The sequence below is a fragment of the Thunnus maccoyii genome, chromosome 19, assembly GCF_910596095.1.
Source record: "Thunnus maccoyii chromosome 19, fThuMac1.1, whole genome shotgun sequence".
Taxonomy (NCBI): Eukaryota; Metazoa; Chordata; class Actinopteri; order Scombriformes; family Scombridae; genus Thunnus; species Thunnus maccoyii.
The window spans coordinates 6,119,313-6,134,094 of NC_056551.1; the positions used below are offsets into that span (position 1 = coordinate 6,119,313).

The 14,782-nt window shown below is 39.6% G+C and overlaps 1 protein-coding gene across 3 annotated transcripts in view; it reads left to right on the forward strand.

Moving 5' to 3' along the window:
- Positions 1-14,782, forward strand: part of si:ch211-196i2.1 (collagen alpha-1(I) chain) — a 121,700-nt gene that overhangs the window by 30,174 nt on the left and 76,744 nt on the right. For all 3 annotated transcript variants that reach the window (XM_042395117.1, XM_042395118.1, XM_042395119.1), the window contains 3 exons: positions 7,182-7,329; positions 7,461-7,619; positions 10,520-10,712. In XM_042395117.1, coding sequence (XP_042251051.1) covers positions 7,182-7,329; positions 7,461-7,619; positions 10,520-10,712 — 500 coding nt within the window. The remainder of the gene's footprint in view (positions 1-7,181; positions 7,330-7,460; positions 7,620-10,519; positions 10,713-14,782) is intronic.

Below are 14,782 nucleotides of genomic sequence, written 5' to 3' on the forward strand. Positions count from 1 at the left end.
TGTTTAGATTAGATGATAAGCCATCCAGATCCTGCTGTATTTCATTTAGCAATCAATTATACTAAGTAGAAGAGGGCTTAAATGACAACCACACTCATTAAACCTGCATTAATTGAACTTTTGGCCACTTGGGGACAGCAGAAACAAGTTGTGAAAAAAATACTTACAAATCATCACCTTTTAAGTTGATATGGCGAACTTGTTAGCACCTGTCCACCTGATGAATGTCCAATATTCTCTCCTCTTTAGCCTCTAAATGCCCCACTATATTCACCAGCTGGTCTCTAACTGTGCCTGTTTGCCATTTGATGCTGAGCAGGTAGTGTACAGTGGGTTTTTAGAGCTTTTTCTCTGAAAACAGCTGCCTACTTTAGCCAAAAATGACAGTATGAGAGCACTGAGAGTGAACCAAAACAGCTAAACAATGAGCTGAAACTCGCTTTAAAGCTCTGTAAAGCTGATTAGAGCTTCAGATTTGGGTATATTATAAAGAGTATTGATTATAGTCACTTTATATATAAGGGCATTTGTCTGAAATTGCACTTCTGCTCTTTTTCCCATGAGGTTTATATTTTGTTACACTTTGTTTCATGAAATTGTATTCTTTTTTAATTTAGCAGAGGTGGTCAGCAGATTTTAGAGTTTACATCAGCACAACTGATGAGCAATCAAAATAAACTTTTCAGCAATAATAATGTATCTTTTTAGGGCAGCCTGGTCACTTACATTTGAGAGTTACAATGAACACACATTACGTTCAGACAGAACAGAGATTAAAAAAAAATGTGAGAAAAAGGGACAAATTGCAAAAATACCCAAAGACTGAGCTAACCCTGAAAGTCTTCACTGTTCACACATTTCCTCTGATGCAGGACTCAAACATCTGTTTTACTTTTGCAGGAAAGAGAACAGGCATGACTGGCAGCCCCCCCACCACCACGGCCCCTCCCTCCTTACCCTCTCCCCATCTTAATAGCTTGATCCTTTGATTATAGTGTTGGAAGGAAAGCACATGAGTATGTTCCTAGCTTTTCCTTGAGGGCACAGTGTTGGCACATGAAATGCTCTTTCATGAATACTCCCGCACAAGTGGGGCTTAATAAAGACCATCAGAGCATTAGGCCAGTAAGTGTGTGAGAACATTTTCCAGTTCCTGTGGCTAAAAATTACCGTTCATTAAGACATTGTAGCATCAGCAATCCCACACACTTCTGGATTTGACCGAGGAGTTTGTGGCTTGTGTGATTAATGTTAATCTAGTTAGTATGGTTCATTGCAATTTGTAAATTGTTAGGGGCTTGTGTAATTGTGGGTAAACACAAAGCCTGATAAATTAAAGATTTTTTGTAAACTATGCAGTGGACATTTGCTTCCTATCTAAACAAACATCACTGCAGACTGATCAGGTGACTCTGGCAGAATATCAGTGTAATCAATACCATGATCTTGGCCGCGTTATAAAGACAATAGTACAATGATTTATAAAATATTTGGAATCTGTTTGACTGTTACGAGTGAAATGCATATTTCTACCATTGAGGTCATTAATCGTAATCATTTCTCAGAATAGGCTTGTGTGTAATTACGTCCATTACTGTCAAAACATTTAGTTGAATAATTAGTTGATTAACAGAAAAATCAACAAGAAGATTATTTATCAATGGTTTGGTGCTTCCATCTTCTAAAATGTGAGGATTTGTTACTTTTCTCTGTTTTATGTCATTATAAATTGATTATATTTGACTTTTGGACTGACTAAACAAGAAATTTCAAGATGCCACCTTGGGTTCTGAGAACTTGTGATGGGCATTTTTCACTTTTTTTCTACATTAATGGTTAATTGATTGATTTAAAAAAACTCAAGAGATTAATTGATAAAAAATGAATCACTAGTTACAGCCCTAGTATCCTTAAAGGGGATATATCATGCTTTTTGTGATTGTTATATTGGATGTCTATGTTAAACATAGACCCCTTTACACCTTGCATTAAAATGCATTTTGGGTAATTGGATTGCAATCGGATAGTGCTTGATCACGTGCAAGTACAGGTGTAAATGCACCCAAGACGCATTGAGGACGGATTGTGATTAGATCGGCCAAGCCACCTCTGGAGGTGGTCACGGTTGTCATACAAGAACTATGTGGGTGGAAACATGTAATTGTGCGCAACTGTTCCTTATCAGCGAGGTAGCAGTCATTAGCCAGTTAGCAAGATAAGCTACTAGCAAGAAAGCAGCAAGAAAGTGGGTAATGGGTAATTTATTTAACTAAAAAGTACAACAGTAAACACAAAATGAACTAAGAATATCATGGGATGAGATCGTCAGTAAAGTCAGTGGTGAGGGTGCATGTATGCATGAGTGCAATGTGTCGTGTGAGGAAAAGATGTTGGATGGCTGAAAACAAAACAACAATGTACAGGGAGGAAGAGATCTCGGCCAGAAAGATATGAAAGCACCGGGCCCAGGTGCTTCCAAATAGGATGATCTGCTCTCAGCCCTCCAGGTACCTGCTGCATTATAGAAACAGAGTAAAAACAGAGTGTAAAAACAAGCCAGGAGACCGTCACAGAGCTGGACAGAGCGATCGGATCTCAATTGGATCTCAGTGTGGACACTGGAGACACACATTAATACCAGGTATACATGTAATCAGGTTAAATCATAATGAGAGATGCATTTTAATACAAGGTGTAAAGGGAGTAACAGTCAAATGTCCAGAATTTGAGGTGTATGTATGTAAAAATGCTCCCTGAAAGTCAAAAGTCTTCAACCTGCTCTGCAAAATTACCTCTAATTCCTCCTTGTGATGACATCAGATTGTCCATGCATGCCCGCAAACGGCTGTGAGTTCCATAGTCTTTGTTGCTAAGGTTCTTGCTGAGGTTGTTCCATGTGTTTTTCATGTTGTACACTTGCATATTTCATACACAGGTGAACAATCACACAGTGTTTGCTCAGGAAGACCACTTAAGTCACTAATCTGATTAGCATCAGCTGATTTATTCATACTTCACAATCAGTGGCTCCTTCACCTTCACCAACCTTCAGTTGACTAGGGATATCCGATTATATTCATGCAGATGTGCAGTGCAGACATAATAACCCAGCACATCTAATTTTTACCCTGCAGATATCTTCAGATATCACCATTTGATGCTGCATCTGTTCCCCTTCAGCCTACCGTGAGCTGAAGTGTTTCAGGGACAGAGCAGACATGACGTCTGCCAACATCTTAGAGAAGCCGTTTCTTTTGTGTAGTCACTAAGTCACTAATGACAGTTTTTGATCAGCTTGTCCCCTTATTATCCATGACGCATCTAAAATCTTAATTTTAAAAGCAAAGTTCAGTATGTTCTCATCACATGAACCCTTTCTGGAGCTACAACATTTTATTGTCAGACAAGAAAGTGACAGTAACCTGCAAATGGACTACATTTATATATTTCTTTAATTCACACACAAATGGCAGCAAGTTATACAGTGTATATAAGGTACCGGCCAAACCAGGGAACCATCGAGAGCAATTTAGAGTTAAGTGTCTTGTTCAAGCACAAGGACTGTGAGTAATGGACAAAGTGCTCTACAGCCCCCCCATCTCACATTTGTGGAGACATGAGAAATCACAAAATATAGTCATTATGGGTTATAATCCATTGGCCTTAGTTTTACTACAATGCAAAATCAGATACACAGTATATCATTCATGTGATCATGTTTATCACATATGCCCCTTGCAATATGAGTACCTCTTCAGCATGGCAAACGTGGGACTGGAGCGTCATTATAGCGATCAAGATGCCAGTTTAACACTAGCATCTCCAGCCATGGTTTGCAAATTTCTTCCTTTTAGTGAAATCACTGCATTAATAAGCAGAATTCACTTACCTCATGCTGCATGTCTTGCTTTTTTGTTTCTGAGCCCCTTTTTAAAACTTGAAAACTGACATCTTGTTTACCTGATTAGCAAACTATTTGACCTCATGGCTGTTAGCTAAAGGTTAAGAGTGCAAAGCAAACCATTATTCAAATCATTTTTTCTCTCTCTCTGTGTGTCTCATCCATATATCTTTGAGGATTCCTGGAACCCTGGAAGGCTGGTATGTTGGAATTTTTAGTGCGACACCAGATATGTTCCCTCAGTGCCATTCCTCGGGGCAGCAGAGTGTGACCACACAGCGCTCTGCAGAGCAGGGATTTGTCTGGCTGTGCTGTCGGGATGAGTGTAAAGAGTGAATGGGTCTCTTAAGGGCTGACAGACATGGATTCATTTATAAAAGTGCTCTAGAGGAGCGGGGTTTAATCTGCTTGAGTGATCCTATATCTTTGGAAAAAGTCCGGGGGCAGTCTGAACATGTTCATAGTGGTTAAATCCCAGAGATTCATGCTTAAGTGCTGCTGTTATAATCTTTATGCACCCTGCTGCTGATGAGATCTCTCTTACATGAGGGTCTGTAGTGAAATTGATTTTTTTTGTGCCTGTTACTCAAATGCACCCTCTCTGTTAGCCTAATTAGCCTCAGCCCCACCCTTACTTTATGACATTAAAATTTATGTTTAGAATGATCTCAGTCACTTTCCAGGTTAGAGTGTGATCAATATACAACAATACCCGTCTTTGAGTGGTGACTCACTTTCCCCAAATATGATGAAGAGCTGTATTCATAATCCTCAAGAGGAGTTAATCAACAAACCCCACCTGTGGGCAGGACATGACGAATGGCACTACCTGCTCACATGGGATAAAAATAAAAGACTCCCCTGTGTACTTATGGGTAATGACAGGAAATAAGCCACTGGGTGAGAGGTAAAACAATGTTTGGCACTGTAGGGCACCAAAAAAAGAAACAAGAAAACCTTGAATGGGATGGAATTTGTAGCAGCCGTCTGCAGCTTTGAAAGGCAATGGCCCCATAAGTGGTTTTCCGCTTTTTAGTTATGCCATCAGTGGTCTGTTCACAGCATGTTAAGTTTTTTCTAAGTGGCAGCAGAAGAATGATTTGGTTACTGCAGATGGTCGCCGCCTGGTTCCCTCCAATCCTGAAACACAGCAGATCTCTCTGATCTCAGCTGTCTCTCATTCATTAAGATGCATATATACGAACAATTTAAGTCCAACTAAAGTAATCCCTTTCTGCAGTCAAAAATCATAGTGAAGTCTGTTGTTAATATTTTGTATCACTGAAAGGAGCTCTATGCTCCGCTCTGTTTGTGGGCAAGTTTCGTTCACATAAAAGTTCCCAAAGAGTAAAAACACTGCTTCAAGCTTTAAGCTAAGTCCTGCTTTCAGAAATAAGCTGACAAAAACGTAACTAATTTAGGAGTGTCAGTAGTAGGAGACCCAAAACAATTACAGAATATGAGGGAATGCTTTTACATGAAGTTAGATGCTAAAAATCATCTTTCTAAAGCAAACTGGTCTGTGATGGGGCAGCTGTCAGAGTGAGAGAAGTTTCCCAGCTACTACTGAAATGTAGAGGTTGCTGCGCCAAAATAAACCAGCAATAATCATAAAATCTAAAAAACCTTTCAATAAATTGGCAGCCATGATCATGACAATATGGTGAACAGAATATTATTTTTGAGTTTGTTTTATTTATATATTTATTTTTTGTTATTTTCGGTATCATATTTACACTAAAAATTAATCGTATCAAATGAACTGCATATCTGAAACGCTTTACAAATTCAAAAGACACAAGCGCATTAACGGAAAATACAAATGCAAAAGCCACAACGGAAGTGAGCAACAACTGGTGTTGACAATGAAACAGCCCACTATTAGTGCCGGCGGACTATTATTGCCTGCACATGTGGAATAGGAAAGTTCTTGCCTGTTTGAAACTCACAGTTTGTTGAAGAAAACCTGCCAGCGAGCAGGATAGGTTCACAGAGTCAGTTACCGTGGTAACTGACCCAGCGGCGCCGGAATGAGTTTTGAAGTGGGGGGATGTCCCATCCATCCCTTGTCTGAACAGGCAGAATATCAAGTTATAACCAATCAGTCTGATGTGTGTAGAGGTGTGTGTGTGTGTGTGTGTGTGTGTTCTGCAGATGCCTGGTGTTGTTTTCAGGTGATTTCATGAAGGTAAAAACAGTGACTGGTCGTGCATAACGGCGCTGCGCTCTGGTGCGGCACTTCACAGAGGCTACAGATTTATCAGCATATCAGTCCAGCTTCCTTCAGATGTGGCAGGGATTTAATGAACTGAAGGAGAAGCTTTTCATACAGTGTAAACAGCTGTGGACAGCAGATACTGTCAGAATCACCCACATTTATTTACAGATCAATACAGATGATTTAACGTTTCACTTCTCACTTCACTTCTTCTCAAACAGGCAAGAACCTTCCTCTTCCACATATGTAGGCAATAAAAGTCTGCTGGTTTCATTGTCATCAACCATTGTTGCTCACTTCTGTTGTGGCTTTTGTATTTGTGTTTTCCGTTAATGTGCTTGTACTTTTTGGAATTTGCAAAGCGATTTGGATATGCAGTTTGTTTGACCCGTCTTACATGATAATTGCAAGTGTTTCCCCCTTGTGAAGAAAGGCAGAGATGATCTATTCTTGTACAACAGGTCTGGACCACTCAAATTTATTTCACACCTAAGAGAAAATTATAGGTTTGAGAAAATTGATGATTGCCACTCGTATATGCATCTTAAGAACAAATCTGAGTGGTTCTTGCATGAGGCCCAATGATTTCTCTGCTACTTACATAATGTAGATGGTGGAAATGTTGAGCAGTGTGGCAGTTTGAAGATATACTGGTATCAGCGTGTGTATGCTGATAAGAAATTGCAGTTCACAAATACCAAAGATATGTTTGCACACCAGAGACCACTCTTTAATAAACAGATTTAAGAAATCCTTATAAAAAAGTTTGGTTGCATGTGTTTATGTTAAAAAACGAATAACAGCCGATATATTGGTATCAGATTTTTTACCTCTCAAATATTGATATTGTTATCTAATGTTCCAAATTCTGATGTCCATCCAAAACATTTTCCAAAGCTCTTTTTAGTATTTGTGCCCTAATACTGTAGAACAAAATTATATGTCCTTGTTTGGGTCGATGGTAACCTTTTGGGTCAAACTCTTTTTCCTTTATACTATTAATATATAAAAAGCCTTTGTAACAACTTCATCTGTATTTTCTCTTCAACTGTCTCCCCACAGATGAGGTGAACATTCTGCAGGAGCTTTCTCTTCAGGTGTCAAACAGCAGTAACGCCTCTATGACTGTGGAGGACAGCAGGTGTCCAGTCCTACAGGTGGGACAGTACTCCACCTTGGCTCTCCCTCTCCGACAGCTCTTCATTGACGGGTATGGTTTCATCTACACCTCCGTATGTTAACTCTTTATAAACAGCGCCTTCCTGCTGTGTGTAAAAGTGGAGGCCTTTATGTTTGTATGGCACTTACATGGCTTAATGGTGTGTGTGTGTTTGTGTTTAGGTTTGCAGATGAGTTCAGTTTACTGGTGCAGCTGCGGAGTCCTCAGAGGGTTGAGCGCAGTGTCTTTACCATGCTGAGCCCCGACAGCCATGTTATGCTGCAGCTGCGGATCAGCGCTTATGCCGTCATCTTCATTGGAACACAGCAACGGCACTATGAGTGAGCCCACTTTCGCATTTGTCATTCATTTGTCATTATCTTCTTTCCCTGCTGCTTGTGTTCATTCACCATGCAGTTATATAAAAAAGGACATAAACAAGCAATACTTCCTGAAAGACAGGTTAATATCAACTTCTCTCTTACATTGGCTGGTGCTATTGTTATGAAGTCTTTAGATGTGTTGTCAAATGGTGAACACCCACAAAAGGAGAACAGTGCAGCCCCAAATTGATACAAATAAGTGTATTGTGTTGATCTACTTCTATTCAATGCTATGCAAACTCCTTAGAGCAGCTTTAAGAGGCTTTGATTCAGAGATAAAATTGCTCAATATCTACCAGTGACAGAACTCCAAACAAGTACATGCATTTGAATTTGAATGCATTACCTAATAACCAAAAAATCCAGATGTCAGAAGGTGATTACCACATTCATCTCAGGTAATGGAGGGCCGCTCATGCCCAGTCCTGTTTTCTAGGCTTCAGTGTATGCAAATATGAAGGGCACCTCTGTGGAAGTGTATTTATTTGCAGCATGTGTGTATTTGTTTCACTGTGTGTTGCATGTGTGTTAGGATGTCTCTTTGGTGAAATGATTTATTAGGTGTGTCTTGGCAGGTTCCTCCTCTCCGGTAACCACAGAGCTCAGAGCAGTATATCACTGCAAGGCAGCAAACAGAACTGGGCAAAAAGATAGACACGCATGGATACTGTACTTATCTTGTAATCTTGGCACATGGTTGATTATATTTTTTACCTTGTTTTCATTTCAAAGCAGCATGTCTGTTAAGCATGTTCGTTGGTGGCCTCCACCTACAAGGTTCAGTTGGTTCTAGAGCCCAGTATTGGCCCTGAATGTAAGACAAGCCTCCCCTTTTCAATGCCTGGAAAAAGACTGCGAGAGGATTGTAAAACTTCGATACTAGTCCTGTTGGAAACATTTCACAGACATACTACCGGTATTAGTCTAAGGAAAGTATAGTCCTCATAAGCCTTTTCTGTAGTAAGATCAAAGCATGAATTACTTCCATTAAAGAAGAATGTAAATCCCACATTTGTATAGCTTGTCTATCAGTCACATACTCATACTTTCTCCTGTCAGGATCTTGGAAGCAGAATGAATTTCTTTGTTTTTTGAACTCCTCATCATGACTTCTGGTGGTAAATCTCTCATGCAGTTCCCTGTATGTTTCTGAAGTAAAAAGATTGGAAGATGCATTTGACTTGTTTTTACACATTAGGAATCAATTTTTCCACTGCTGCAAAGCACTAGCCATCAGAAACTCACGCAGGTTAAACTGGACTAAACTCCTAGCAACACTGAAGCTACAAACAGCACATCATGAAAAACAATAACTACTGTTGTATATATGTAAATGTCATCAAATATGATACAACCCCCACTTTTTAAAACACAAAAACACAATTGCCAAGAAAAAAAATCAGCCTATATGTAGGCCAGTATGTAATTGTTAGCTATACTGAGCCTTGTAGCCTCTTTTAGCTCATTGTTTTGAATTTACAGCACATTTACTGTATGTATGGTTCAGTCTCAGTGCTCTCAGTGAGCTTGTTTCCAGCTGCAGCAGGCAGATATTTATAGCACATAAGCTCTAATAAATCCACTCCACGCTACCCGCCCAGCACCAAACAGCAGAGAAAATTAGCAACTTTCCTCACTGTCTAAATACGGTGAGGAAAGTGAAACATCTAGCAGTCAAAAAGACAGATTTTTAGTTGGTACACACCAAAGCAAAGCTAAAAGGAGACTTAATATTGGACTCATATTCATCAGGTGGACACAAACATGGCTTCAGTCAAAAGATAATGTTGCTTCATGTCTCCTGGATGTGTAAATGGGCAACTGTTAGCTAACACAAATTGATAATATGTCAGAGGTGTGTGTTTCTTCGCTAGTTGTGGGATTCTTCACAAGTCTTCAAGTCTTCACACAGTCCCTGCCTTTGTGTTTAAACATTTTAATCAGGAATTTATACCCCTTCTGTTATGTGTGCTTGTATCTTGGCCTGATACATGAGCAGTTTTTACATGTAGATTCATTCCTACCACCCAACATGATATCAGATGATATTTGAACTACAGCCGAAACCTGACTGTTGAAAAACGAAAAGTTCTCATGAGTTGAGAGAAATAAACATTCGTACTCATATTAGCTGTGTTTCCATTAACCTACTTTATGTGCATTTTGAAGTATTGCAGTAGAAATGCTTATGGAAATGCCAAAATTAAAAAAAAAAACTTCCTCAATTTCGCAAAAAAGTTTTTTCACGCTCGCTTGAGGTGGATTTTGGAAATGTCAAAAAAGAGTTAATGCGCAAAATGGGTAATGGAAACACATTTGTCAAATAAATAATGACGTAGCAAACGTTTAACTCACATGGCTGATCAGCTGTTTCCGCTCTTAGCATCTTCCGGTGTCCTCCCAGATATTCCATTCCAGGCGTGAAACATGGCTAATTACAACTTGTCCAATTGAAACAAATTCCTGCAGACCTCTCTACATTTTTCTCTCATCAAAGAAATATAACTATTTGTTTTGTTTCATGCTGGCAACCTCTACTTCTTCTACTGTTTACTGGCAGATTGTTTACGCCTATACTGCCATCTTCTTATGAAACTATGTGTTGCATAGCCTAGTTTATTTGCTTCAAACTAGTTGATGGAAACACACCTAATTCGCATTTTCCATTTTGCGACATTTCAAAACTTCACTTAAAATTCTCTTGCAAATCCAAGGGAAACACAGCTATTGTCTTCAAAACTTAAGAGGCCCTGAGAGTGATTTGAACTCATCTCCTAGATGAAGATGTAGACATTCATCTCAAGACAAACAGAACTGAAGACATGTGATTACATAATGCTTGTGTGTCTCTCTCTCAGGCTCCCAGTCAGTGGTCTGTCCGATGGAAAGTGGCACCACGTGGCTGTCAGTGTGTCTGCCAAGCGGCTGGCACTGTATGTGGACTGCTCTCTGCTGGAGAGTGTGGACTGGGTGTACCACGGCATGGGGATCAACACTGATGGGCTACTCATGGTTGGAGGCATCATCGAGGGTTTTGAGACTCCATTTGAAGTGAGTGGTTTCCACCCAGTTTTATGTATATCTGTATATGTGTATGTGTCTCTTTTTTCTTTTCCCACTGATCCAAATAGAGAAATGAAGACACACCCTGGCCTTGACACCATCCCTTATAATTATAAACCCCGCACCCTATGACCGATTCTGTTACTCTGCCCATTTCTTTCTAAACATTTACAAGATGCCTAGACCCACTGACCTCAGCTGACTCAACAATAAACTTCAGGATGTCTGAATGATCCTTGTTGGATTTTTAAATCTCTACTTTTAGAATTTTGGCCCAAATTGTTGTATTGCGTGTGTGTGTGTGTGTGTGTGTGTGTGTGTGTGTGTGTGCGTGTGTGTGTGTGTGAGTGTGTGTGTGTGTGTGTGTGTGTGTGTGTGTGCGTGTGTGTGTGTGTGTAATGATACATATTATTTGACCAGATTTGTTTATTTGTTAGGATGCCCATAAGCTGTGCCCTAAAGCAGTTAGGTTAGTCTTCCTGGGGTCCACATAAAAAAACATACATTTAACATTACAGTCAACACAAATGGCAAACATAAGACATATATTAGAGAATAACATTAATATGTATGTGTAAAACATACACTGATGATGAGTTACCAGCAAAAACTACAAATCTGCATATGCATAGCATTCTACAAATGTGATGTTCCTAGGTGTTTCCTTATTTGCTTTGTGGCATTCACCCATAATATCTGGCAGTAATCAAGCTGCAAGAGTACTTAATACAAGTTTAGTTAAATCAGGTGTAAGGTATTTTCTGCATCGCCTTACTACAACTGATGTCTTGCCCATTCTATTGACAATAGTGTCAATGTGTTTTGACCAGGACAATGTGTTGTCAAGGGTGATGCCCAATAACTTGGTTTCCTTTACTTGTTGGATGGGTGTTTTATTTATAAAGAGTTTAAGCTCTGGCTCTTGCCTTAGAGAATGATTTGAACCAAATATTATGCTTTTTGTTTTGGATATGTTAAGCATCAATTTGTTTTCAAGGATCTACTTTCCAACAATATCTGGCTCCCTGTTCAAGATGGTAGTCAGATCAGCAGGTGTTGTTGTTGATCCATGTGCTGTAGTGTCATCTGCATCCATAGTTAATTTAGCGTTTCTTAGTATGCAAGCTGAAAATGGAGTACATCAGTGGGCCTAGTCAGCTCCCTTGAGGAACTCCATATTCCACAGACCTCCATTAAAGAAGACTCTGTGATCTATTTACCAGATAGCTTTCCATCCAGGCAGCTGCAGATGGTCTAAATCCGTAACACTCAAGCTTTTCAAGTAGGAGCTTATGGTCAATAATATCAGATGCTGCCGTAAAATCTAATAGGACTGCTCCACATATCATTTTGTTGGCCAGATCTCTGTACCCATCATCTGTCATTTGCACTAGAGCTGTGCATGTAGAGTGTCCCTTTCTGTGAACATGCTGGAAGTTTTTTTTATCAGATTATTTACTGAGAGGTATTCTTGTATTTGATCAAATACTGCCTTCTCCAAGATCTTACTTATTGCTGGTAACAAGCTTAGGGCCACTAAATAATGTTTTCATGTCTTTGGGCAGTAGAATAACTTTTGCTTCTTTATGGATTGTTATGCAATAGCCAGATGATATTTAAAACAACTGTTGCCAGACAATAAGCCACATGTGCATATTCCAGTTCATTTGTATTTAGTATGAAAAGAAATGTATGCCTGCTCATCCTTCCAGCACACAAACACACACACATAGGAAAGAACACACAAGTAGTTTTCAACCCTGTGGCCCTTTCCAACCCCAGTCCTTTTTCATCATAGACACAAAGACGTGTAGCCTCTAATGCTTAGAAACCATGTGTTTGTTTTCATAAAGTATGCGTAGAAATCCCCGTAACCAGCTTTAACCACAATTTCAATTACCTCCCAAGCACCACTGTTACATAAAATTATAGAGGAAACAATGATGAGTGTTTGGACAGAGGATGAGTTCAGTATCCTCAGCCTCCCCTTGTTCTCCAGACAACATGAGGACATTTCACTTTACTTTATTGTCCCTTCAAGGGGAACTCGCCTTGTTGTGGCACAATGAAGTCAAAGTGTAGATTAATTGGAAAAGTCTGCATTACGTTACCTTGTATGTTCTTAAGTTTTTCCTCTTATGGGGCAAAAACTGACACATTTCCATTAGAAGCAGATTTTGATGGCCCATAATGCACCTGGCTTTGTGTTGCGGACATGCTGTCCCGGTTACAACAAGCACTCGTATAGCCTGAGGATCAGAACGGGCAGTGTAACTGTATCACAATGGAGGTAAAGAGAAGCATTATTGAATCCGCATCTGGATTTGTTCTCAGCACCAGATAAAAATGGATTCTCCATTGCCTCGTTTCCCGTGTTGACAGCGTTTTGCTGAGCTTCAAGGATGGAGCACTTCTTCACAGAGGTGGTGACAGTCTTGTCCCTGGACAATCTTTGGTGTAAGGCAGCACTAAACTATACGTAACTTTACTCTGCTTCTATTTATAACTCTCACTGTCATCCACTCCACTGCAGCACAGCTGGAAGGGTCACATTCTGGTTCATTCTTATGGCTTAATACCAGAACATGATATAACAGAATCTGCAAGGGTTCATAGAAATTCAGCATATTTTATATTGGCTTGAGAATCATACAGTGCAATTTCAGTGATGTGGGCTTATATGCAGGCCCATAACTTTCAACTGTCTTGCTTACTGTAAGGCCTTTGTCACCTTTTGTCATGAATTCATTAAAGATCCCCTCCAGACATGTATTAAGACATATAAATATACTTGGTTGGAACAAAAATGTGTGTCCAATATGTTTTTTCCACAAAAAAAGTAAATCAAATTAAAAAATAAAATCCTTTAAATGACATCTACTCCTTCTCCCTCATTTAAAATTCTGAATCTTGAATACAAGGTGTCTCCTACTTCACTACTCTCAGTGTATGTGCACTTCAAGTTTCCACATCACACTTCTGTATGTTGCATATTGGACCACGATTTGCTCCAAACTAGTTGTGATGTTACAAATCATGCTCATAAGCCCACCCCTTAAAATCAGATTTTCAATGAGCACAGAGGAACTTTCCCCCTTCAGCAGATGAATGTGAAAACAGCCTTCTAGTGTCAAACTCTGCACATTTATCATTCTGCACAGTGAAGCTCAAACATCCAACTGAAGTAACAAGAAGAAAAACATATTTTTGAGTGGAGTGGGACTTTAAATAACAATGTTTTGGTCCACACAAGGTATTAAGATAACTGGATGCTGTGTGATGCTTTATTTAAACCCCCACTTAATAGTTGCCAGGGATGAAATTACAACTATGGATTGTTTCTCATCTGTCGCAAACTTTTTTTTTTTAGTGTGTTTACTTGATGCTCTCCCTGCAATAAACAAAGAAATTGTTCTGTGCTTGCTTGAATACTGAGTTATGTTCAACCTGCAGTGTGGAACTTTTACATATAAATGAACGTCCGCTACTTTCAAGCCCTTGCCAAACAAGTTCACACAATGTTGTTTAGGCCTATCACCACCAGATAAATCGCTCTGTATTTCACAATATACAGAGTTTTTAATCTGGTGTTGGTGGCGACATTCACGCGCTACTCGGATGAATGCATACAGACTATGCGCACTAGAGACTTACGCCGGCCGAGTCGCTAACTCCTGGTTAGCTGTCTGCTAACTTGAATGGGGATAAATTAATGTGGCTCTTCTAGACTTTCCAAATATTAACAGACCGAATGGATCAAATTCTGGTAGTCAAACAATGCATTTTGTTCAGGTTGTGTGACCCTCAAAACAATTTATCCACCTTTTTACAGCCGCAACCGTAGCGATGGAGTAGGCTATGGTGGAGGCTATGACATAAGCACAGTGTTTTTGTAATTACTGCCAGAAGGGGGAGACAAGTCCTGCACTCCAGCTTTAAGTCTGTTTTATAACTCAAGATCAATCACCAATAAAAATTAATAGAAATTCTTTTCCTACATGGAAATATACAGCAGATGTATGTGTTTAGCAGGCCTGTGTGTTGTTGGATGCCTCTAT